The following is a 26,004-nucleotide window of genomic DNA, read 5'->3' as shown; positions in this document are numbered from 1 at the left end:
ACTGTGAAGTCAATGAAATACACAATGGCTTGTGTTAACCAGTACAGATAGTATGCAGCCCATTGTACACACATAAATAGCAATAATAAGTACAGCAAGGTGTATAAAGCATACCAATATAATGTGTTCCATGTGCATTGAATGTATCATTATCATGAATTGTAGCTTAAAGATTCAATGGGTGGAAAAGGTTGTATGCGCACCAAACAAAGCAGATATGAAAAATGTTAATGCACAATACATGTAAAGGGTGCATAGACTAGTAAAGGGTTAATCCACATCAAATGAACTTTCAGTATACAGGATATTGAGAGTTAAAGTTTAGTTAAAGTGGATGTACATTGTTAGGAGCAGTGAAACATCTGTGTTCCACCTACTCTCTCAGCAGAGGATGCATTGGATTTAAATAGGTGCGTGGGACACCAAAATTCCGAAAAGGGGGGGGGGGGGGGACAAAACCAGGAATTATGTTATTCTACTCTACAAATAAATCTGATGAAAGAAAAATACAGACAGCAGACAGCCATTTGTTTTTCTTCTGCAAATGCTAGTTATTTGGCTTTAAACTGACCTGTAACAAGCATGGTGTAAGAAAGTGCCATGTTTCCCTATTTATATGATTGCTTCTGGTGCAACCCAAATCAGCATAACAGCCAGGGACCAACATTGTTTCTCAGGATAGTAAAGTTAATCTAACATTTAAAATATAAAGATGGAACAAGCCAAAAAAAATTGGAGCAGTTTTTTTTTTTTATTTCATAAGAAACTTTTTTTATTTTTTTTATTTTAACAAAAAACTTTACATTCAAGCATTCCTGTATATTATAGTCAGTGCCGAAGCAGTCACATGATGGCCAGTCATGGTTTTCTGGTTCATAGAGACTATGAACAATTCCATTCATGTAACAGCAGGACTTGAACTTCTGCTTGCCTGCTCCTGGTGCTGGACAGCCATCCTTATTAGATCTTGTCCCTTCAATGTTCAGTATGAGCTATTCCACCGACCTGGCCTTCTGCGTCCTCTAGGGTTAAACAAGGATTTTGGTTACAAGGTTTTGGAACAGCATAAAAACATTTTTATAACTTCATTTTTTTTTAGTGAAGCAAACTCTTGTGCTCTTTGGTATACAATTAGGCAGTACAGTGGCTCAGTGGTTAGCACTCTGGCCTTTGCAGTTCTGGTTACCAAGTTCGAATCTCAGTCAGGACTCTATCTGCATATGCATATAGAGTTTGCAGGTTCTCCCCGTGTTTGTGCGGGTTTCCTCTGGGTATTCCAGTTTCCTCCCACATTCCAAAAACATGCAGTTAGGTTAATTGGCTTCCCCCAAAAGTGACCTTATACTGTGTTATGACATATGACTATGGTAGGGACATTAGATTGTGAGCCCCTTTGAGGGACAGTTAGTGACATGACTATAAACTATGTACAGTGCTGTGTAATATGCTGGCACTATATAAATACTTATAGTAACACTTAGCCTTTGGATTCCTTGTGTTAAATAGATACACAGCAAAGCAGGACTCTTCTTGTGTATGTTCGTTGGATAAAAATGTCCATTTGAAAACATGAATAAAAAAAAATAAACCCTCCACACACACAAAATGCAGCTTTAGTAACTTTATCAAAAACTGGTGGTCAATAAACTTTACAGAGTATCACTGATACATTTCACCCTCTAGTAGGTCTTAGCTGTAGGGAGACCAAGGACAGAATGCATTAATAAAAGATCCTGTATAGTGCTTTGTCCACCTGATTTTAATATAGTTACTGGCTCTACATGGATAAGCAATGTATGGCTTTATGTTGTTTCTAATGATGTTACATTTGGGAAGTGAGAAGACACAGCAACCGTGGGCTGGGTTGACGAGGGGAATCTGGTTTTGGGACAATGGAGTAAACTCCAATGTGGAATATTATTGTATAGTTGCTTTTATATGTCTGCACTAAAAAATATACTACAGAAGTAGAATAATGTCTTGATGAGTTTCTTGTGCGTCGTCCTGGTATCTATTTTCAAAAAGTGCAGCTGGTTTAAAAGGGTAATCATTACACTATTAATGCTGCTAAAAAAAGAATGTGGTGCTTTATTTAATTTCCATAAACTATCAATACTGACCTGTATGGCCGCCCTCTGGGTCTTTGTGCTCTAGGAAAGTTTCCTCTGGATCTTCCTGGAAAGTTACCCCTGTCAGTAGTGCTGATTCCTGGCACATTTGTCCTCTTGGGCGAAACCTGACAGACAGAAAGCCATATTAACAGTACACATATAAAAATAGGATCAAAAAGGTGTGGGGGAGAAGGAGAGAGAAGGAGAAAGAGAAAGCTTTTTTAGGCACAAAGAAGTATATATAAAAACAATAATTACTTTATTGGATCAATTCAAGAGTAGTTTTTTTAAAATGGTACACAGGTATACCAAAGTACAAAAACATAGCATGTTCAGTCATTTCACATAGTACTAAACATAGGCTTAGAGATCTAAATGTGGTTACAAACTTGTGTGAAAATTCAGGGTCATATAACAAGTCTCAAACCAACGCGTTTTGCCTGAAAGGGTTTCATCAGGGGATTTGTTTGAGGCCCATAGACCCACAAGTTTTGTGATTGAAGTTTCAATTCAGTTGGCTACTATGAAGGTAGTAAGCTTGTGCTGGTTGTATTGCAAAAGGGTATTGCATTAATGTAGTTCAGCGGAGTAATTTCTTAATTTCTTAATGTTTAAGGGCCCCTTGTGGCTGGTGGCGGACACACTGTCCTTTTCCACTCACCACCAATGAACAAAAGCTTTTTCTGACCTGGAGCGAAATGACTGAACATGCTACGTTTTTATTCTTTGGTATACTTTTGGTTTACCTGTGTAACATTTTAAATACTACTCTTAAATCTAATAAAGTAATTATTGTTTTTATATATATTTTAACTTCTTTGTGCCTAAAAAAATCCTTCTCTCTCTCTCTCTCCTTCTCCCCCACACCTTTTTGATCCTATGGTACAGTCTAATTCTTTGGACATAGGCTTGGCACCAAACCAGATACTACTGGTAGAACCTAGGTAAATACTGTTTTGTCTTTTGTCTCATATATAAAAATAACTTATTGCCGATCTGCTTCTTATACAGCCCCAGGCTACAGACAAGATGCATCATCATATAGTAGTTTACGGATCTAATTTTAAACCAAGCTTCAAAAGTGATTTACAGACTAACTTAATCATGATCCAATAGCCAAGATAGGTACCAATAACCAATCATTCAGCAGCACAGGGATGTCCAGTTTCTGGATTGTTTAAGTACAGTGTGAACTTTCCAAATATGAAAGAGTAATACATCAACTGTATCGAGGTGAGAAGTTAATTATATCACCACATCACTGTCAGGTTATATGACTTAGTATAAAAGGGGCTCTTTCCAACTATCCTCACTAATAAACATGTAACATACACCATTTGACCCTTTATGGGTCCACAGTTCTCTATAGTTTTGGAGTAATGTGATAATAACACAAGGTAACCTTCCTTATGAAAGGTGAATCAGACCATGATTGCTTTATGGTCTGTTTTAGCCTGTACTGGCTCTAAACAATCAATAGTATTGATTGGGGTCACAAAGATGCCAGATTCTCTGCTATTAGAGACCATAAGGGCCATCTGGACCCTTTTGCCCTTAAAGAACCTGCAGAATATCTGTCATTGGTAATTACTGGTTGATTCCAATCAGCTAATAACCAACCAGTTATTAAGCCTCAAAAACAGATTTATGTTCAGAACCAATTACAATATATCTTGGTCTATACAGTTAGGGATGCAAGAAACCAAATGCATTCTGTTTTGGGTACCATCTGCTTTTCTGACTGTGGTGAAAGCATTCAGTCTCCATTCATGGATGAAAATGCAGTCACATATTACAGTATGATGGATGGTTGCAGGAGCCCCAGCCCAATTGGATCACCTTGATAGTTCTTCCACGGAACACACTTTCATCCAGGTCTATGGCTGCTTCAACAGAGCATTGTTCTGCAAATTCAATATATGCATAGCTGAATGGAAAAAAAAAAAAAAAAAAAAGTATCATTGTCGACATAAATCAACACAGTACAATAGGTTTTTGACACAATTTGCTTGTCATTTAGATTTTTTATAAAGGAAAGTCTTAGTGCAGTATTAAAACTTATTTTTTAAGGGGTAAGGGAAAACCCAGTGGGTTCATTTAGACATCTTCTATCTTACAGAACACAGTGGACAGGTATCATCCCCCAAGATACCAACTCTACCTTCTTTACCATTGCAAAGCTTTGTCACTTTCTCTACTGAAGTTTAAAATCTTCTAAAAGTTTGACTTATCTGCAACTGAACCACTTCTGGGATCTTCAATCTAAGTATCTACCAATAACTGATAGTTTGTTAACCACTTCTCTGTCTCTAATCTATTTTTTTTTTTTTTTACACAGTTACTTGGATTCTAGCTTTAAAATGTGCCAGCCATGCAAAGCAGATTGTATTTTATACAATGACTACAAACAGCACAAAACAATCACTCTTACCCTTTAGGGTGGCCAGTGTATTTATCACATAGAATGGTAATCCGGTTGATGGATCCACAGCTACTGAAGTGAGATTCTAGATCCTGGGCTGTACCTCCATAATCCACCTACAGTATTAGCAATACAAGAGAGAGACACCCTGAGAATTCCCAGGCCAGGTTCCAGCATCTGTAGGTCACACTTTGATCTCTCTGCTGCCACACTGATAGTCAGAAGCTTCCATATCCCCCTCCTCCCTCATCTGGTAGTAACTAATTACCTTTTTTGTTTTTAAGTAATACTATCAGGGGTGGAAATTGGGAGGTGCAAAATATGCTGCTGCACATAGGCTCCAAGTCAGTTCCGCACAGGGGCCCTAGGTTAGCTATGTCCACCACTGAATATATTTACCATCTTTGTGATTCCTGCGTTGTTCACTGCTCACCTGATACTTCTTCTGCCTGTGCCCAGATGTGGTGCCTCATCATACTGATGTGAAATCTGCTGCCTTCCAGAATATAAAACATAGTTATCCCAGGATACTGCAGGATAAGTATGCCCGCCAATCTAAAATGCAGTAGCACAGGATAAAGGAACGGGTAGGCAGAAAACTGCAAGGATGGACTGTGGAATGAGACCTACAGCTGAAAGACTGGTGTGTTCACCAACAACAAATTCTAAACAATAACATTCAAAATATATAATCTGGAAAACAACAGTTAATATTTGTATAAAGGTTTTTACACACTTACATTCCCAACATATATAGAGCGTTTATCGATCTCCCGCTTCTCTTCTGCGGTCATTAGATGGGGAACCCCTGAGAAAAAGAACACAAATTGCCTGCTACAGAAATTGTTAAAATATGCAAATACTTGAATATCCATTACCTAACTGCAGGTTCAACAATACATCATGCACTCAGTCAGTGAACATGCATGCCTTTGGAATCTTCAACAATGAGGTCAGAAAACACACCAAGGCATTTAAAACATCAAAAATGATTGGCTGGGTATTGTCTTTACATGACATCAACATAAAATAATGTCTGAAAATAATGAAAAAGATCTAGGATTTAACACAATAATTTTTTTTTACAGTACTACACCTATCTTGAAGAAATTAAAACAAAAATGTGCTTAATACAGATAACTTATAGAACCATATTTCATAATAAATATAACCATATTTCACAATAAATAGAGTGCTTAAGGCACTAAAGGATCAAAAAGCATACTGAATGTCTGGTACTCTTGTACCAAGGGTGGGTTTTAGAGCGGGACAAACTGGGCAGTTGCCCATGGCCTCCACTTTTCCAAGGCCCAAAAAACAGAATGGAAACTGTGCAGGCAGCTGAAATGATGTGAAATTTGTGGCCACTTCAAATTTTCCCAGGGCCCACTTTAAATCTGTTCCTGCTCATACCAAGTGAACCTACATAATACCAATGTCACCATTGCGCCCCAGTCCAATGTGTTGCATTATTGGGCTTCCTTGGGAGCACATCTAATACCTAATGATCTAGAATATGGTTGTTTACCTGTGTAAAGCCCATTTTTTACTTGAGTTGAATAATTGGGAAGGGCTATATATTTTTATTTAGGACTATGCACATATACATAATGCAAAGGAAAGGTGCACCTCTATTTAGCGTTTCTTAGATCCCAAAGTGGTCAAGTGCAGTGCTAGTGCTGGACTTTAGAATATTGAACATTTAGAATACCTTTACCTTTAGAATATTGGACATTGAATCATGGAAGCTCCTGTAATACATATTTGTAAAATAAGGATAATATGAAAAGAAGTTATTATTGTATTATCTAGGAGTACCTGCAGGCTGGCCAAAGAAAGGCAAATGTCTCTCTGTGAATGATGGACTAAATGGGTTCTGCCGGTTGTACCCAAAACAGTGCTCCCTGGGAATTTGCCGCAAACCTCCTCCTCTTGCACGGCGGCGGGTGCATTGAAGAGATTGGTTTTTCTGTTCTGGAAAACAGGGAATGATTGCCAACAGTTAGAGAGAGTTTGCTTTGCTAGAAAACCTTCATGACCACTCATGATGCTTGGTAAGATGTAGTGAAGTAGATGTGGGAACTAAAGAAAATCTGGAGAAAATAAATACATGACATGGATTTTAACCACTTCCTGCTATAGCTCCAAGAAGAAGTGTCCACCCAGGAATAATGCCTTAAAGTCATGTGGTCAGGTGGTGTTTGCCAACCCCTAGGATTTTTAGATACTGGAAAAAAGTTTCTTTTGACCAAATAGGTTCAGAAATATAACGAAATTGATTTTTTGGCATTATATTTGGTCAGAATAAACTCCTATTTCCAGCTGTATCCAAAAGTAAAATCCAAATAATTTGAGTTAGGATTACTTTAACTCGTTTTAAATACAATTTATCTCTATGATAAAGTGATAGCATGTACTGCAGCAACAAAATATTCAATGTTACATTACTTAGCAGTTGTCAGCCTATGAAGTTGATAACTAGGTACTGAATTGTCCCTGAGAGGAAGAACAGGGAGGTGGCATCAATAATGGTGTTTGCAAGCGGTTAATGCCTAGTTTGTACCTAATACACTTCCCTGTCCTTGCTCTGATCGAATCAATTAAAGCCTGAACATATGCATAATGGAGCATAATAATGTCATTCAACACCATGTTACCAATATTGTTACATTGTGCCTCATTATCAACATTAGGAGGATTTAGGTCAGGACTTTTTACCACTGGTGGGACTGCCTGTAGAAATGTCATCTGTTGTCAGATCCTTTAGGCGCTCCGTCTCCTCTTCCATCTCCCGTACACGCATCCTGATGGCCCTAAGTTCCTGAATACAAAGAAGTGGTCAGCTTGATCCTCTGCAACCTCAAATATGATACACAGCACAATGAGCCTTATATTAGAAGTATCTAGCACTGTTCGGCACTTTAGGATGAACGAGGCCCCATGTAACCCTAATTATATATATATATATATATAGCCATCTCTTTGCTTTTAGTTAAGTATGGTAATTTTGGACCTATTGGGAAAGGCCAGTTATACAGTTCAAATAGACAATCCATATAACAAAAACAACTACTTGAAATGAAGGGGATCAATTCCAAATTTATCTTTTTACCTTTTGGCAGGGCAGAATTCCTAAAAAGGCCACCCAGACCTTGGCCCAGGGTGTCACCAAAGACCTTCCAACTGTACTGTTTGGCAATTACAGTACAAAATTTGTAATCTCTGAATCTGCTGTAAGCCACTGTACTTTCCAGAATAGTACGGCTAGAAGGTCTGTGATAGGTTCCCCAGCTTGCACCATGCTTGTACATTCCCCTTCACCCTTCATGTGCATGTCCCCAGTTTGCCTGTGGGAGTTAATAGTAAGCTTTTCTATCTTCTGCATCCTAAATTATACTTTAATGTCCTGAACATTCCGTTCATAAAATACAATTAAGAGCCTGCTTTTAAGGCAATGGGGGCAAATGGGACCTACTCTAAAGGATAAAAAGTACAAATCCAGCCTTGCCCACAGGTACATGATCTCACATATCATCCAAGTAAGCAATGACTGCAAAATTCATTCAGTCAGGGTCTTCACCTGTACTAAAGTTTATTTCTCAGATTTCACTGCATTAAATGCATTTCTCACAGAGGCTGCAACATGTGTAATAGGGACCCCCTAATTTCCTGGCTGATAGTCATCCAGCATCATTTACCCATTGCCTTCTCGGTCTGACTATCCCTTTTTTTTTTTTTTTATAGATTTCAGTTCATTAAGTTAAGGAGGGTCAATATCGTGTGGGCTTTGTCTGGGGCAGTCTGCATTCAAATGTCACCTGTCTACTAGTACTATCCTGCAAAATACAGTTCACCTGGGATCTATGCAGGGATGGTGGGGAGAACAGTTATGTATCTGGTAAAAAAAAAAAAAAAAAAGGAATCCAAAAAGATTTGTACATCAAGCAAGGTGAAAAAGTAAGCAATGTTAAAAAATGGATGACAAACTGGATTACAGACTATGGAAGAGATGGGACCTCATGCTCATGGGAAGTAATGTATATATATTGTTATATCTGCCTCTTTACACATAATGTATAAGGCATTTACCGACAGCACTTACGGGATCATCCGGGTCACACTCATCACCATGGTCACTTTCACTTAGTCCTAGTTCTTGTTTTATAGCTTTTTGGGACATATCCCATGTCACATCCCGCTCTGGTTTGATAACTTTTTCAGACATATTCCACGTCACATCGAGCTTTGGTTTGACAACTTCTTCAGACATATCCCACGTCACATCCCACACTCTGCTATAGCTCAGGCCTGCAAAAAGTATAAAATAAAGAAAACTGGTGAAAAGGGATTTTTAATTGGGTCCCTAATTCTTCAACGCCTAGCACGGTCCCTGGACACCTCCTGGATCCAGTGAAAACGGTCCTCTCCTAGTTGCTTTGCACATTCTTTTTTTTACCCAGACTGTCTTTAGGGAATTACATAGGCTGTGCATATTTTGCCCATGAATGAGTGGCACTCATGCAGCATTATCTGAGCACTCTCTAGTTAAACGGTTCTTCCCTCTCTTAATGGAACAAAAGGAAGTGCTGTGGATGACTTCTAGGAAAGAGCAGAAGCATAACCTGTATATGTAATAAGTACATATTGGCTATGCCTATGTACATAAATAATAACAAATTGCATATGTTGTGTATTAATATTTACCATGTAAGTCCTATATATTTAATGTAGCAATGATTAGAGAGTGGACTATGTGATAACAAAACATTATTTTTCAGAAGGAAATGCAAATAACTTCCAAATTTTCTAACAAGAGGTTTTCTTTAATAGAGGATCCACACCACAATGTTGCAAGTGTTGATGTGCTTTGATATCATTCTTTCTAAATAGCAACCCAACATACTATACTAGCAGATTAAAAATGCTGTAGTATATCATTAGGCAGCTCACTCAAATAAATGGACCCTATTTAATGTACAGTGCTGCGTAATATGTTGGCACTATATAAATACTGTCTATTAATAAAAATGGACTGCATACTCCACCACGCATCTATGAAACCACATAGATATAAAGCCAGCCTAAATAATTGGACACACACAATACCTCATTACTCTCCCTTATTCCCAAGGATCCAAAGTAATGGACCCCCTCCCACCCAAGACATTTTGTTTACGGCAATTTGAAAGTTTCACTACCAATTACAGTACAATGAAAAAAAAAATCTATATTTACATATAGTTTTAAAGGGGAGGCATTTCAAATAATAAAAAAAAAATTTAACCTGAGAACAAAACCTAAAATATATTGAACTTACTAGTCAAATATGGTGGCTGTTGTTTTCATCAAAAATCTTTTGTCCTTGCAACTTCCTGTGCACTGAACCGACACTCACTTATCTACTGTGAACTACAAGCAACTTCTATGTAATGGAGATGAGGCGAGTAGGCAATGTTTGTAGTCCAGATCAGGAATACAGCCCCCAGTGACAACACTGAGTAAGCCTAGGAAATAAATGGTTACACTGGCAGAATTTATTTATATCAAAAACAGAAAGAAACAACTAAAGCAGCCACCACATCTAAAGATTGGTAAGCTGCAATATATGGCATGTTTATTTTACAATGCAAGTACTTTTCTATTAGATATCACAGCTGGAGTTTCTTTAATTCTTTAATTCATTAAGCACTTTGGATCTTCAGAGCACGTAGCGAGACATCCTGCCAACATTTTACAATATTTGTCAACTATGTAAAGCTTTATATAGAATGCAATTACATGTCAGTAAAAAGGTTCAGATGATCATGGGGAATAGCTGCAGGTGCACTGAGCACAATTAAATAGCACCTTACATTAGATCTATGTAGGAAATGAAGGTTGGTGGTGACAACAGTTGCTCAGTTAATTACACAGAAAGACCATGCTACCTTTAGTTTATATAAATGGAAGCATGCATGATGATCCTGCTATATTAAGCTGTTATTATACAGAATTGGTGCTTGAAAACTAAACTGCACTATTCATTAATGAACTGGTACCTGCTTGTATCATGACACTCACACCAGTAAATCTGCCAAAGATCTTCTGACTACATGCTGAAAAGGAGAGATTCTCATTCATCTTCCTCTCTTATTGCACAGGCTCTTCTATTCACCCTTTCACTACCTGGAAAGCTCCCAAATCCCAGCGCAGGATCCCCTGGCTACAGAAAATTGGTATCATAAGGGTTAATGCGATGCTCACACCTGTCAGATAACAGCTTCTAATAGGCCAGGTGCAGCCTGCGAGAAGAGGGCAGCCAGCCAACGCTCATGGCCTTATTTATCACTGTCTGTTCTCATTGTACATGGCAACCAATCAGTAGAGCTGGGAACACTCCATTTAAATGGGAATATATGATCATTGCCATGTGTTTTTAAAACCTGTAAAAGAGATCAGCTTCATGAAGATCATTTTATGTGTTTCTGTTTAAAAATCCTCTGTATAGATTGCAATCATCAACAAGACTTGCATCCTTTCTCATTACACACACATGTTGCTTCCTGCAGACATATTGCAGCAACAGAATTCCCATGATATGTCAATAGCTGTTTAATCAGTCACTGTGACAGGTCCTCTTAAATGCCCTCCATTAATACTCACCTGTACTGCACCTCCGCCATTTTGTCTGTCTCCAAAAATACAGAAAAACAGATTTCCTTCTAAACAATATGTACTATGAGAATATAGGAACTGCCATCATTGACCTTTACTTCTTAACATTCCAGTGTTCTAGCTATCTAGAAACCCCAACTGCTTCAATGTTTCACTGCTGCAAAACAAAATGCAGATCAGCAGTGCTGATTTCAGTCTGATTTTAATCTGAATGTATGTTCAGGATCAGTAATTTAGTTCTTGGAGTCACTGATCCTGCATTGGTATGCAGATTAGAAAGTCAGAATGGTCAGGTCACTATCATTCCTATAAGGTTAACAATGGCAATCCCTTTATTTTATTATTATTATAACTAATAATAATAATAATAAATAGGATTTATTTAGCGCCAACATATTACGCAGCAGTGTACATTAAATAGGGGTTGCAAATGACAGGCGAATACAGTCAGTGACACAGGAGCAGAGGACCCTGCCCCGAAGACTTATTGATTGCGCTGAAACATAGTTCTCCGTGCCTCGATCACACTCTTCAAAATTCTGCACTTTTGGGTATATTGGGTTGCCTGTGTCCCCCTCCGCACACTGTGGACCCCCTACATCACTACAGGATATGGTAGTGCCATGGAGTCAGAGGACAATAGTACAGTTCGCAGCAGGCGACTCCGGCAATCCATCATTCTTGGAAGTGTCTGCTATAGATCAGCGGTCGGCAACCAGTGGTCCGCAAGAAAATCCCGAGCCTGGGATCTGCACAGGGATTGTGGTCTGCGGATCTGATCGGTGCACCCCCCGGCAGGGTCAGGAGAAGGACCCCGCTGGGGGGATGCACCGACCAGAGCCGCAGACCACAATCCCCGTGCAGATCCCAGGCTCGGGGAAATGAGCTGGCTGTGTCTTTGATCTGAGCCTGTGATGGGAGAGTGGCAGGGGTTATGTAATCATGAAGTCACTATGGGGAAGGTTTCTTCCCCTTTGAGTGACACCCGGCTCCACATGCATGCGCGGTCAGGAGCCAGTAATTTTAGTAGTGCGCCGGACCGAAAAGGTTGGCTATAGATCATTGTTTTTTAACCGGGGTTCCATAAAACCGTAGGATTTTTACAGAGGTTGCTTGGGGTTTCCTGAGAAATTATTATTATTATTAACAGTATTTATATAGCGCCAACATATTACACATCGCTGTACATTAAATAGGGGTTGCAAATGACAGAAAGATACAGACAGTGACACGATTAGCAATTTGTGGCTCTCAGGTTGGTCTAGCTGATACCATACTAAAAAAGCTTGGGAAACACAGCTAACGTTCCCAAAGTGAGTGGCAGAAGTTGCGGTGAAGGAATGGAAGGGTTGGTTCTTCTCCTATTGCAGAAGACTATATATATATATATATATATATATATATATATATATGTATTATCTGTTAGTGTCACTTTATTCCATCTCTTTGAATGTTTACAGAGTATTTTTAGATTTTTTTGACTGTACTGCAGGGGTGTCATTTAACAGTAGAAATACTTTGCAATCTTGACTTTTTATAGGTGCATTTGGACACCTGAGAGAATCATGAAAGCACCTTTCTATTTGTGACCATTGCACAATGTTTTTTACATTTGTACAATTACACGATTGTATGTAAAGATGACAGCTTGGATCAGATGGATTTTATTTTTTTTTGGGGGGGGTTTAGCTACTTCCAGGCAAGATGAGCATGTTGCAGAGGGGGGTGACTTTAGTTATGAGGAATTAGATTAGTGTTAAGGTTTATGTAAGTGTACGAGGCATAGCAATAGCCATAAAGGCTCAGGGTCCTGCTATGGGGCCCAGGGGGTAGAAGGGGCCCCCATTAAGATGGCAGATAAAGTGAACCCATACTCTGCTGGCTAATTTGCCAATATAGTCAAGTAATCATATAACCTTTAGTTTGTTTACAGAGTTTTTTTCAATGCAATTTAACCTACAAATTTGAAAAATTTACTTGCCCTTTCCTCCTTATTAAGGGTCAGTGCTGTGGACGTCTCCTGCTAAATACCGCTGCATTCTGGGGTCAGTGACATTATTTTTCTCCCACTTATTGTACCTTAACCACTGGACGTAAACAAGGCCTCAGACCATACTACTCACCCCCAGTGTCACCATGGCAACCAGGGGCTGATCATTTGATGATGGCCTGTGGGCAAGGAGGCCGCTCAGTAAAGAGCCACTGGTTGGGTTTAAAATGGCGGCTGGCCTGCAGCTCTGGGGAAATTAAAGTATATTTAGTGTAGATCTTATAGCACTGGCCAGCTGAGGCATTTCTTAAAAGACTTTAGTTCCACTTCAAAACAATTTAAACATAAAATATATAGGTGCATAGGAAGATAGCACATATAAACACCCCCTGTGACATTTGCAATGGCGAAGCTGACATTATACACAAACATAAGAAGGCCTTCAATGTTTTGTTGTTTTGTCTCAAATCTCTGCCAGCACTAAAAAAAACCCTGTAGGTCTAACACAAAAAAGCCCTAAGTTCAAAACCTGGCCCGGTCAAGGCATGTTCCCCCCATGTTCTTGTGGGTCCCCTCCAAGCACTCGGTGTCCTTACATGTGGGAATGGGAAAAAAAAAACATCACAACCATGTTGTAGTGTGAGCAGCTGGGCATAATATAAGATGCCATCTTTTTGTAGTTCTGCTAATTCACATTTACCACTTCCTCATGCCAGGAACAGCTGCCACATGGGGCGATGCTACATGTAGGGTTTCCCCGTGGCAGCCCCCATAGGGAATGAATAGGGGCTGCAGTGAGTGGTAATAGTACCAGCTGTAAAATGTGCAGATGCTGGTTCTGTTTGCAGTCCTTGAGCAGTGGACATTTCCTCTTTTCTTGAGTATTCAGATAAATGCCAACCCTAAAGTCACATAAACCTATGAAAAAGAGAAAGGAAAGCAGCACGGTTTTTTGTTGGTAAAATATATTGTGCAATTGTTGTACACTTATATTACTAATAATTATTATCATGTATTGTTAATGTATAAAAACAATACATGATTAGTTACAATCATATACACATATGGTCCATAGCCCACTTCTATTGGTGAGGTGTAGGACCTAGTGCTATTCAAATTACTCCTAGGATACTTTAAGTTTGACTTACAAAACACTATTTGGAACATTTCCAAACGTTCTAAATGACATCTACAAGAATTCTGGTCATAATACCATAGGCTTTTCAAATTTGACAGGTGGCTTTTTTCTACTATATCTTAAGTTTGATTTACAGAAAAACTACATGCATTTTTGCACTGACTTTCAAAAAGTAATGCATGTCTAATTTTTAATGTAGTCTGGTGGTCAGGGCTGTTTTTCCTGTTTTGCCCTATTTCGCCTTTTGGAGAACCAAAACTCAACAGGTTTCCCATTATTGGTGTAGACTGTAATATGTACATGGCGCAAGACAGAGGAGATGGTAGCCAAAAGTGGGCCCCTGTGCAAAGCTGACTTGGGTCCCCTTGCTAAACTGACTTTGAGCAGCCATTGGAGCCCCTGTTGGCTGCAGAGGCCAACAGTCCATGCATAAGAGTCATGGGTTCACATGCAGTGACACACCTTGCACCTCTCTATGTTCACCCCTGGTGCCAGATAATGATAGGTGGTATTTGTAATAGTTTGTGCAATCCTTAGTAAGTAAAACAAAACAAAAAAACGACAGAGCCTTTATATTAAACTTTCCTTTATGACACAGATACAGATCACAGAACAGACATTGATCTGAATGAATGATTACAGCTGCCACAGATCAGACGTATAACACATTGAGATACTAGCATGCAAAGATACGCAGCTCCGTGTCTGCTGGGGCCTTAAAGACCCTGCCTCCCCCAACAAGAACACACTTATCCTTTCCATTCGGCAAATTCAGCTCAGAAGTCTTCTTAAAGCAAGAGTCCCCAAGATCAGCTGATGGAACCCCAACCTCTATAGTACTTTTAGAATATCTAAGATTAGGAAAGAATTGCTTGTGATAGATAGCAATGGCATGTAGGATTGGGGGAATTATAACTCATCATTAGGAAAAGTTAAAGGTAATTTATTATAGGCATACACTACTTTTATTCTGGGTGGGCACCAGTATATTGAATCACTTGATGGCTTCCTACGGAATCATGAATGTGGAGGTTTCCCTGCAGATGTTTCCCTATCTTAACAGACCAGACAGTTATTTCTTCTGCGCTAAAGAGAAACAACCAAAGGATTAGGTCACCATCAAGTTTGTACTGGTCAAGGCAGGTGGGTGGTTCTATGGAACCTGATAATGAAAATTTTTCTTGATGGAATATTACATATATAGGTAATGTGAAAGGTAATGATAATGTTAGATTAGGTAATGTGAAAAAACTCAACAGCAGCAATGAAAAAAAAAAATATCACCTAGAACTGGCCTTTGATGTTATATTGCGTAGCTACAATTTGCTGCCAAAATAAGATATTGGTAAAAACTGGTCCACAATTCATAAGATCTGTCCACACACAGCTGGTAAATTCTGATTGGCTGGTTTCACTTTGGCCACAGGAGCAGATCCAGTGCCAATTTTGTGCTAGACCGACTGCTCCAGTCAATATTCCAATCAGTAATCAAATGGTCAGGCATCCTAAAACACTGTCCTTCAAATTTTCTGGAATATAAAGTGATTTGAATTCTGATCTTTTTCTGATTGGCTATATTTGATCACTTATACACATCTAATATTTCCACAACCAATTGAAGCCCAAAAAAAAGGTCACTTCCGATCATTAATTTTGGATCAGAATGCATATTTAACCCCAGCACAAAGTGCACTGGGGCAAATGGCAAGTTCTGCACGTCTGTAAAATATGCTGACTTAATGCAATGTTCATTAATGTGTATCCAATCTGAATTGTCTTAAAGTGTTAAAGGGTTAAACCTCTGTTAAGCCAGAATTCATGTTTGTGTTTAAAAAGATTTTCCCAGAGGTACCATGATGTGAAGGCAATTTTCCCACAGTAAGAACCATTTTTTTACTGGTAAGAGTACAGAAAAGTTAAAACTTTCACATATTAAGATATTTATTGCTGTCTATGCCCCCCCCCCCAGGTAACTGCAGAAAAGACACCCCAAGATACTGAGGGTGTGACTTTTTCCTAGTCAGTTGGGTTGGGCTTTGACTTTTATTAATATATTTTTACAGTTAATAGATTTTTGTCATCTGAGACAACTGTTTATGGTCATCCTGGGTGAAAAATGAACATCAGAACATTCTACAACATTGTTTAGTGATCAGCCCTGCTGGATATGTTAGTGACCAACATCTTTTGCTTTACTATTAGAGATGATGCAGTGGGCTGCCTTCTGCTCATCCTACTCTCCCCCTTTCCATAGGACAGAACAGGCCAGGCTAGCCAGCAGCTTGTCCGTGCAGAGCTTGTTCATTACTACTCTCACCCAAAACAATCAATGACTATTGTTTTGGCATACAATCACTATGTGTTTGTATAGGGCTATGACTCCGTTATAGCTTTGGGTAAAATCATAGTGATTAGTAAAGGGCTAACTCACCTCTATATGGTTTACTACCAGTTTGATGAACCAAATAATATTCAGGAATCTGTGAATGAACACCAACTGGTAAGTTGGCAAATTGCTAATATAAACAAAGGGTTGGATTTCCATTGGTTGGTGGTCATTAGGAGCATAAAGCTACGTACACACTTCTATTGGTTCTCGCCCAAAAATCAGCTCAGGGCAAGGACGAGAATCTGTCTTTGAGACAAATGTGTACAGCGCGCGTCGAACGATCGTAATGCAAGTGAAGTGGGAGAGCGTGCAGTGGAGTGCCACTCTGTCGTTTTCCCCCTCTCCTCTGCATAGAGCAGAACGGTGCTATATGTACAACGTTCATGCAACGTGGAGTGCTTAGTCGTTGGAAAGGATCGTGAAAGATCTTTTCCAATGATTATAATTGCAAGTGTGTATGTGGCTTAGGAGATTTGATTATCTATGATCGTTTTATAGTTCATGGCAGCTTGAGCACCATAATATTGTTCTGTATATCTTAGGAACTTCAACCCAAAATCCTAGTACATCCCTACTAGCTGTCAATACAAAGCCAGACAATTTAATTAGGCTTCTTCATCAGATTTCCTAGACTAAAGAACCAAAAAAAAAGACCATAAAGGAAAGGGTGACGCCTTCATTAAAGGGAAAAGATATATATTATTGCAGGGATATCTCACAGACATGACAGAAGCTTGGAAGAGATCCAACCCACCTGTGCCCACTCTAAACAAACACATTCATTTTGGATGAATTTGACCTTTAATAAAAAACTCTGTTAAGACAGAAATATGGTTGCTGCCATTGCTAACATATTTTTTTAAAGTGGAACCTTTGGGGATGTCATTCTTAGCAATCCCTTACTACTTTGTGAGTCACTAACATAAACAAATTCTCGACCAACTCTGCGTTCTTGTTCTGGTAACTCATAAGTAGTGAAGTGAGGAAAAGTCTGACAGCCCTGATACTTGCACCTTGTGTACACTATATGGGCAAATGTTTGTGGACACCAGACCATCTCACCTATATATAAATTTGTTGGATATCCCAATCCAGAACCAAAGGCATTAATACAAATTTGCCATCCCCATCTTCCATTGTGGCTTTAACAGCCTTCACTCGTAAGAAATTATACCAAAGTACCTATGGGAATTTGTGCTTAATCAGCCAAAAGGGTATTTGTGAGGTCAAGTATTGATTTTAGATGAAAACGCCTGATTCACAATCAGCATTCCATTTTATGCCACGCCCATAAAACGTTTTTTAGCAAGTTTTTAAGAATCTTTGTACACCTGAATTCAATATTTGGAAGGTTGTCCACATACAATTTGGCCATAGAGTGTATTTTATGCCACATATATAAAGCAATATTATGGTTGCAGGACTGCGTTCTGATTGCAGTCTACCACAGTGTATTTTTGGAAGAAGGTAAAGCATAAAGAAAAAAGGAAATATAAATAAATAACATTTAGACCCCAAAATTCAGGACTCAGAAACTACAAGACTGCTGCTTTTTCTCCAACATTACAATAGAACGAGGACAGAGAAAAAAGGACTGATGCAATTTGGCAGTGTGACACAAGAAAATGCCACATACTCTCCATGATGCCACTGAAATGTACATCTGTATTGGTTTATGGAGGCCTCGGCAGATCTAAAAATGAGCAAGAGAGCTGTCATCTTTAAAGCTACGACCTCTTGGGGATAACAACAAGCCTCCAACTTTGGAGTCCCTGCTCACTAATCCTTGGGACATAGTATGATATATTTAAAGCTGCTTATTTTTTTAAAGTAAAAAGTCTAGGACAGAATTTTCCAGGACTGTCCAATATCCTTTCCCACGATGACATTTTGGTATAAATGTGAAGCTTTCGTGGCCTTTTTGCAGTTCCATACAGGGCTGTGAACTTAAGAGGTAGTGCAAGAAAGTATACGAGGGCAGTAATCCGTGCTGTGATTGAATGTCCAGCTGTTGAAAACTCCTCCAATCCTGCTTTAAAGTAGGGAAGAGACTGAATTTCATGATTTGATAGCGAAGTACTTGGCAAATGATAGGAACAGGGTACCAGCCTGCATGGATTCAGCAAACATGGGTAAAATAACTGAGCAAGTCACAATACACAGCAACAAAGAGACAATTGTATGCTAGAAAAATAGATGTCACCTTAACAGCAATGGAGGTTACAGAGCGTCCAAACATACAATAGTAGAGGAAATTAGAGAAGTAGTAAAGACACGGCAGGTTTGTCTCTTTATACACACACCAAATATTTTATATATTACTTTCAGTTTTCTTTTTTCCATAAGATGTATAAAAATAAATTTTCCTTCATATCTGTAGGGATGAGCGGTGAAATTTTGACCAGGTCAAAATCATCTTTAGAGGGCAAAACTATTCAGTTGAGTTGAATGTCACAGTAAAAATTCAGAGATTTAGACTTTTTTTTGGTCAATGGCCAACAACTTTTTTTATTTATTACAAAGCCCATTAACATGGTATGACACTAAAACTGTTGTTGTGTCATGTGTTGTGGGAAAATGTGCCAGGAAAAAAAAGCTCTGATGTAATTTAACCCCCATCTGGTTTTAAAAAAGTTTTTTTTACCTATAAATTAACTATAATTTATGAAACAAGGACGTCGGACCTCCCCTCCAATTGTAGTGGCAATACCATGTTCAGTGGCTTTGCAATTAAGTTTAAAATTTGGCAGAGAATTAGCATTAGTTGGTTTTATAGTTGGTTTTCCCAACTATAACTTTGATTTAAAGAAAAACTACGTGTGAACATTTTTAGGTTTTTCAAAGAATAGAGATAATGTTACAACAGAATACTGGCACCCCCTAATTTAGGGCTATGCAAAAGACAAAAAAGTTGGTGGCCATAGTTTTCAATACAATTTGCAGCTGAATTCAAAATATCAACATGCAAGTTTAAATTCGGCAATATGTCCATCCCTATGTATCTGACTCGAGAGATAAAGCAGGTTAACAAAATGGACGACGTGCTAATAGCTGTAATCCAATTCTACGCTGCATGATTTATAAATGTACAACTTAATACGGTGCAACCTATTAACATATGCCTATCATTTACAGGAGGGGCAAAATAATGCCTCAACATACTAAGCGGCTGCTGATGCGGTGAAACAGGTACCCTTAATTTCGTTTTGTTTGTTTTTCTCTTTATTGGCCAGCAGGAGTCACTAGAGCTTTAAACAAAATTAATTGGTGGAAAACTAGTAAAAGGCGCTGTCGATAACAACCAATCAGGTGTTAGCTTTTATTCTTTATTCAGAAATAGGACAAATAGAGGTGTCACAGTGGGTGGGGCACTAGGGGCAACTAAACAAGCAATTTAAAGGGTTACTTCATCTAAGTCAGATATTTCGGATTCAGGTAAGTTCAATCACCTTACAACTTTTTGAAATATCTGGCTGTTTCGTTCATAAAGCAAAGCTATACTTTAGGTAAGTTGTGCAGTTAGATCCCAACTATAATATTCCCAACTCTGCCCACCTCCCATGCTCAGTATAAAGGAGAATCCCTTTCCTTGGCATTTTCGTGATTCGGGCCATAACCAAATTTGGATAAAATAACCCTTTAAGAATTTACGGCTACATTTCCTATTTGATGAAGCTGTGCACATGTGCAGTTGATAGCAGGACACACACATATGCTAGACTTCAGGATGATGGCAATGTCACAATCAATGTGAAGAGCTTTAAATTATTAGGATTTAAAGGGAATCTGGCAATACTGAAATAGTTTTGGAGAGGTCTCAGATATATCTTATCAGGCATAAGACGGAATCTGAGCACTTGAAGTCATGTCATTTTGCCAGAACGCAGCTCAAATCAGGGAGAACGGGGAACTTTTGGCAATGGAGACAAAAGCACCATGAGGGACCTTTAATGGTAGGTAAAGATTTCTTGGTGCCACCATACAAAGTATGCCATAAGGATCTTTTACTATAATGAAAGATTGGTTTTGTTTTAGCAACATGGCTTCTTGACTCACACTTTTTACATGCAAATAAAAAAAAAATGAGGACTTGGATGGATGATGTGTAAACTAGGATGTATTTTATGAGCTCAAGACAAATGTGTGAATATATGGAGTGAACTAAATAAAACACAAAGCCTTCTTCACAAAAAATCAACTTTCCTAACAAGTGCACCACACACTTCAGTCTGCATTCCTCTAGCACCTGCTTCTTTTTCAGCTCCATGAAGTCATATGATCTGATCTGAATAAGGGAGTATCTCTATTTAGGGCCACCAATCTAACATGTATTGGTGGGGTCCTCCAATAGACTTCCATGCCATGTGACAGGTGCCCTTGGAGCCTTATTCTTCCCTGGACTTCTTCTTAGAGTAAATACTTAACTACAGCAATATATATGGGCACCATAATTAATGCCAAAATCTATGCTCTTCATATGGAAATGTGTCTGGCCCATATAATAAAAATGTCCCATATATAACTTCCTACTATTAGGCTCCTCTTGGGAATGGTCAACAGCTGCCTCTGTTGACCTATATCCCCCACAATGACACTACTTGGCAATGGTTCAGCAGCAGATGAACAGAGCAGGAGTTTCCAACCCAGCTGCACAAAGTTTTTTGCTTCCCACTAAGCTGTTTCTTGAATCAGGTACAAGTTTTCTTTTGGTTAAACTGGCATTTTACAGACATTGTACAGACCTAGGAAGCGTTTCCTAGGTCTGTACTTGTCTGTAAGGGGGTAGAATTTCAGGATAAGCCAATAAAGACACGGACGGGAATTGGGCATTTCCTAATGGAAATGGTTTCTCTTCAGAAGTCACCTAGAAGTAATTGCCATAGTTATTCTGGTACAACTAACCAAAGTGGAATTGAGGTTGAAGCCAATTCCGTTATATAGCCAGGATATTTTGGCGTATCCCCAGGTTTTATTTTCCACATTAGTTATGAGAAATGTAAAAGAAGAACTATTGCACAGTAGGCAGGCTTTTGGAGGAACCTTTAGAGCAACATGTAATACACAGTTGTTTAAATTACTATAAACTAGTCATTTCACCAAAGCCCTATGTGATACATGGGACGGGAATAACATAAAGGAGCATGGTATTCAGTATGCTTTCATGGAACATGGTTTGGAGCCTATAATGAGCATTGGGAGCAGAAGACTTTCTATCTAATGTACTGTGTGCAATTGTGGAAAGCTTGGTTCATGGTAATGGCTAATATGGTGGATGTGGTTAGGTGGCAAAGCAAACATAAGTCTTATATATGACGGTGCACACCTATATTTATAGATTGCTGGTGCTCACTTATTTCATTCAAACACTGGAGTCCATAGTGAGACAGTAAAAATGACCTCAATATCCAAAAAACTTAAATCTGATTAGGGCTGAAAATTCTGCAGAAAGAATCAGATCCAGATCCAATATTTAGTATTTTTTTATCTATGGATATGATTGACCAATGAGCACTGACAACTGGGTGCATGCTAAACCTTTTTAGATTTAGATAGAGCATTATAAAGAAAATTTGGAAGGGGATACCCCCTTCATATAATATTGATTTGCATGGTGAGTTGGGAAGGGTTAGACTTTTTATTAGGTTTTTATTGCAGTTTTTGTCCCCATTGGGGGAGATTCCACTTCCTCTCCCAGTGGCATAGCAGGAAGTTAGTGGCAAACATAGCAGTTTCGATAACTTAAATGGTCTAGAAAAATAAAAAAAGGTCCAGCTGCAGCTAATTATTTAGTACATTACTGCCTTGTGCACAGTGCTACTTAAAAAAAGTCTATGTGTCCTGCTTTGTTGTATTATGTGTTATCTCCAAAGAATTTGGATTTTCGAATTATTGCAATACAATGCAATGGGATGTGGTGAGTAAAAAAAAAAGTTATGACAGGGAAGACCAGGCAGAATTAAATTAAATTTCAGTGCTTGTCAATGCAAGGGTCTTAGGAGATGATAGACGTGGTGAAATGGAAAAACAATGAAAAGAGTTAGGTACATTCAGCCAATCAGAATTCTCCCTGGCACACAGATAATGTTTATGGCGACAAAGTTTAATAAACTGGTAGGATATTTAAATCTACTTTATGGCTTTACAAATATGACATTACAATTTGGGCTTTACATATCAAAGTGTCTTAAAGAAGAACTGTTGTTCTATGAAAACCTATAGAAATCCCTATTTTATTATTTTGCAGCAGTATGGGTTAAGTAAAGCACAAGGTATTTGGTTGCAATGATTGATGAAAAAAACTCTTTCTTAGGACACTTTAATAACCAAAGCTGAATGATAGTTTTCCTTTTATGGATCACATGATCAAGTTTTGCCATGGCTGCAAAGTCACAGTTACCTTAGCACTCTGACCCACCAATGTGAACTATGCTATACGTCTCCACATCCCTTAACAATGGGTTGTGATGGATATTTTTGAAAGAATATATGGGCTTATTCCAAAGGCCATTATGTAAGTGTCTGAAGGAAGAACTGTTTTTTGTACAGCAATCAATCACATACTTCTTATGCTGAACTCACAAGTCCATTTAACATAGGTAACACATCAATTCTTTCTTTAGCCACTTTCATGGGGCCAACAATGCAAAAAGCATTTCTTAAAGTAACCAACAGCAACCAATCAGCTTTTAGGTCATGGAGGGAGCAGACTAGCAAAATCTGTGTCATGATTGGTTGCTAATGCTTACTATGTTTGTCAACCCATTGCACTCCATCAATACAAAAGACCAAGAGAGCTTCATATTTGTCACCGTTCTGTTTGCTGCCTTTTCCTGCCCACTTACATTATTTTTATGGTTGTTAGAAATATGCAGCTTACTCCCCCGATCCATCAGTAGCCTTGCACTTTTTATATTGCACTCGTGTCCCCTACATGGGAATTCTTCATTTTGCTTTTATAAATAGAAAATAAAAGAAAAAAAAACTGTACAATCTTGCCAAACGTGGGCTGAAGTCTGTGAGCCAGGTGGGGCCCCGGATTCACTTCCCACCAGTCCCCCCCAATGGGGTGTGTTGTCCATGACTGTCTATTAAATAATTATATTTGGGGTATTACTGCAGGCCGTTGGGGCGAGCAGAGGTTGGTTGATCCGGAGACACCTATACATAATTTCATTGTTTGTTTTAACGATGTCTCTAGTTGCCTTTTTTTATTTCCTCTCAGACAATCCAAGAACTGGACGAGAGCAATGGGGTCCTGAACAGCCGAGCAACACAAGAGGCATTTGCTACAGGAGAGGTAGGTAGGAGGAGATCAATCTGGAAGTGCAGCAATGGTGGTGCCTCTTTGGAGCACTTCTTCTTTAGCATTGGTTCAAATAAGGTGTCCTTCCTCTAGCTGGGCACCCAGCAGAACTCCCAGAATACTTTGCAGTTTCCTGTTTTAAATCCAGGAAACTCCCTCCCACTCCTCCCGCCATGACGGACCAGACTTTGGCAGGGCTGGCAAAAAAAAAAAAGTTTGGGTTAGGGTTTCAATATTTTTGGATTTCTTTTTAAGAGGTGTTCTTGGTGTTGGACATTTCTTGGCTATCTAGCAAGGTAGTTTCATTTGTATATCTGGTTTATGATTTTTTTGGATTTCAATTTCAGTTAAAGCCAAAGATATAAGAGCAGTTTTTTTTAACATCCCCCAAGCCACGATCTTCTGTACCTCCTTCTACGGATATTCGTTCCTATATTAAGAGGCAAGACGGGGCCTTTTGTAATCTTTAGAGTCATATCGGCCAAAACCAAACCACACTGACATGCAGGTCCTAGCCCACCCAGAATGAGACAAGAGAGGGGGGTCAGGTAAAGTCTTGATGGAAACTGGAATATGTCAGCAAGGCTGACCACTGCACACTTCGTGCATTGAAGTGGTTGGTCTCCGTCCTCAGATATTTATCGCGGTAGGTCTCCATTAGCGTGAGGCTGTATCCAGAAGAAGGGGTGTGGCAGGGGTTCCAGAACGAGAGGCAGAGCTACTTGTGGTGGGGCTGGCTGCAGGTGTAGCAGGGGTGGTTGGTGCTGGTGGCGCACTGGAAGGGTGGTGCAGGGATTGGCCGCATACGTGATGATGTTTCTCCCAGTCCTTGTGTTGGCAGAAAGAGCCACAGTATCGCGCTGTGTTGCAGCCGCTGCAGGTCTCACTTGCTTTCCGGCCGCAGTTCCAACAACTCTACAAAATAGGAGAAAAAAACTTGCTGAAAGTGATATATGCAAAATAAGCACAAAATTGTAGGGCTCATGAGATCTGTCTCAGCCAATAAATCCAACATTCACTAAGGCTTAATGCTGGTAAGCAGTGATTCTCGGTTGATGATCACTGTCAGGGCATATTGGGAGTTATGTACAAATTACAACATTTAGTCAAAAGATCATGAACACCCCTCCATAATATTGAGTTCACAAAGCCAGCTCCTTAAGGACATATTTTGATGCGTTTTGAGTGTCTTCAAAGCCCTGACCTTAACCCTACAGAACATCTTTGGAATTAATTAGAATGCAGATTTCAAGCCAGGTCTTCTCATTCAACATCAGCAGCTGACCCTACAAATACATATCGAGCTGACTAGTCAAAATTTTCGACAGCCATTCCAAACTCTTGTTGAACTTTTGTGGGCAGGACGGTGGCTCAGAGGTAAGTCCCAGGTTCGATTCTTGGCCAGGACACTTGCAAGGAGTATGCAGGTTCTCCCCGTATTTCTGTGGGTTTCCTACCTCATTCCATAAAAACATGCAGCTAGGTTAATTGGCTACCCCCCAAAAATAGTCCTTAGACTGTAATAAACACATACTGTATGACTGAGGTAAGGATATTAGATTGTAAGCCCCTTTGAGAGACAGCTAGTGACATGACTATGGACTTTGTACAGCGCTGTGTAATATGATTGTGCTATATAAATACTGTATAATAATAATAATACCCCCTCAGAAGAGTGCTGTAGCTGTATGGAGGGTGCTACATAATAATATACCCATATTTCATGACCACGTGTCTACAAACCTTTGGCTTCACCTGCTGGGCCAACATTATTTTCATTGTGTAAATGGCTCAGTGACAGGCAGAATTGCATTGTCTATACAGCTGCCCAAACTGTTTAAGGGTTTGCTTTGTGTTATCTATTGTCAGTCAGTAAAAAGAATGGCTGTGCATGCATTACACAGAGTCAGCTTTAACCTCCTTGACCAGGATGCTAGCTCTAAGATAACACTAATATATACATTTGATGCACTGGTGCCAGTGCAGGTTTTGCCAAT

At 39.1% G+C, this 26,004-nt stretch overlaps 2 protein-coding genes across 13 annotated transcripts in view; both read right to left on the bottom strand.

The window, feature by feature from the left end:
- Positions 1 to 741: 741 nt before the first annotated feature.
- On the bottom strand, positions 742 to 23,687 carry PABPN1L (PABPN1 like, cytoplasmic). 2 transcript variants are annotated; one of them, XM_072422647.1, is made up of 9 exons: positions 23,547 to 23,687; positions 8,636 to 8,841; positions 7,252 to 7,354; positions 6,352 to 6,507; positions 5,274 to 5,341; positions 4,543 to 4,649; positions 3,951 to 4,038; positions 2,121 to 2,236; positions 742 to 1,022 (listed from the first exon to the last, which is right to left on the bottom strand). In XM_072422647.1, the coding sequence occupies exons 2-9, from the start codon at positions 8,801 to 8,803 to the stop codon at positions 983 to 985; spliced, it is 846 nt and encodes a 281-aa protein (XP_072278748.1). In that variant the 5' UTR covers positions 8,804 to 8,841; positions 23,547 to 23,687; the 3' UTR covers positions 742 to 982. The 2 variants fall into 2 exon arrangements, with proteins under 2 accessions (XP_072278748.1, XP_072278747.1); XM_072422646.1 differs by lacking the exon at positions 23,547 to 23,687 and adding an exon at positions 9,851 to 13,983.
- CBFA2T3 (CBFA2/RUNX1 partner transcriptional co-repressor 3) overlaps positions 14,885 to 26,004 on the bottom strand; it is a 53,869-nt gene continuing 42,749 nt past the window's right edge. For 9 of the 11 annotated variants that reach the window (XM_072422636.1, XM_072422642.1, XM_072422635.1 and 6 more), the window contains one exon: positions 14,885 to 24,922. In XM_072422636.1, coding sequence (XP_072278737.1) covers positions 24,646 to 24,922 — 277 coding nt within the window. In that variant the 3' untranslated portion in view covers positions 14,885 to 24,645. The remainder of the gene's footprint in view (positions 24,923 to 26,004) is intronic. The other 2 variants (XM_072422645.1, XM_072422644.1) reach the window with 2 other exon arrangements.

This window comes from Pyxicephalus adspersus, chromosome 9, assembly GCF_032062135.1.
Source record: "Pyxicephalus adspersus chromosome 9, UCB_Pads_2.0, whole genome shotgun sequence".
Classification (NCBI taxonomy): domain Eukaryota; kingdom Metazoa; phylum Chordata; class Amphibia; order Anura; family Pyxicephalidae; genus Pyxicephalus; species Pyxicephalus adspersus.
Note: the sequence above shows the minus strand (reverse complement) of the source record. Positions and strands in the feature narration are given on the sequence as shown.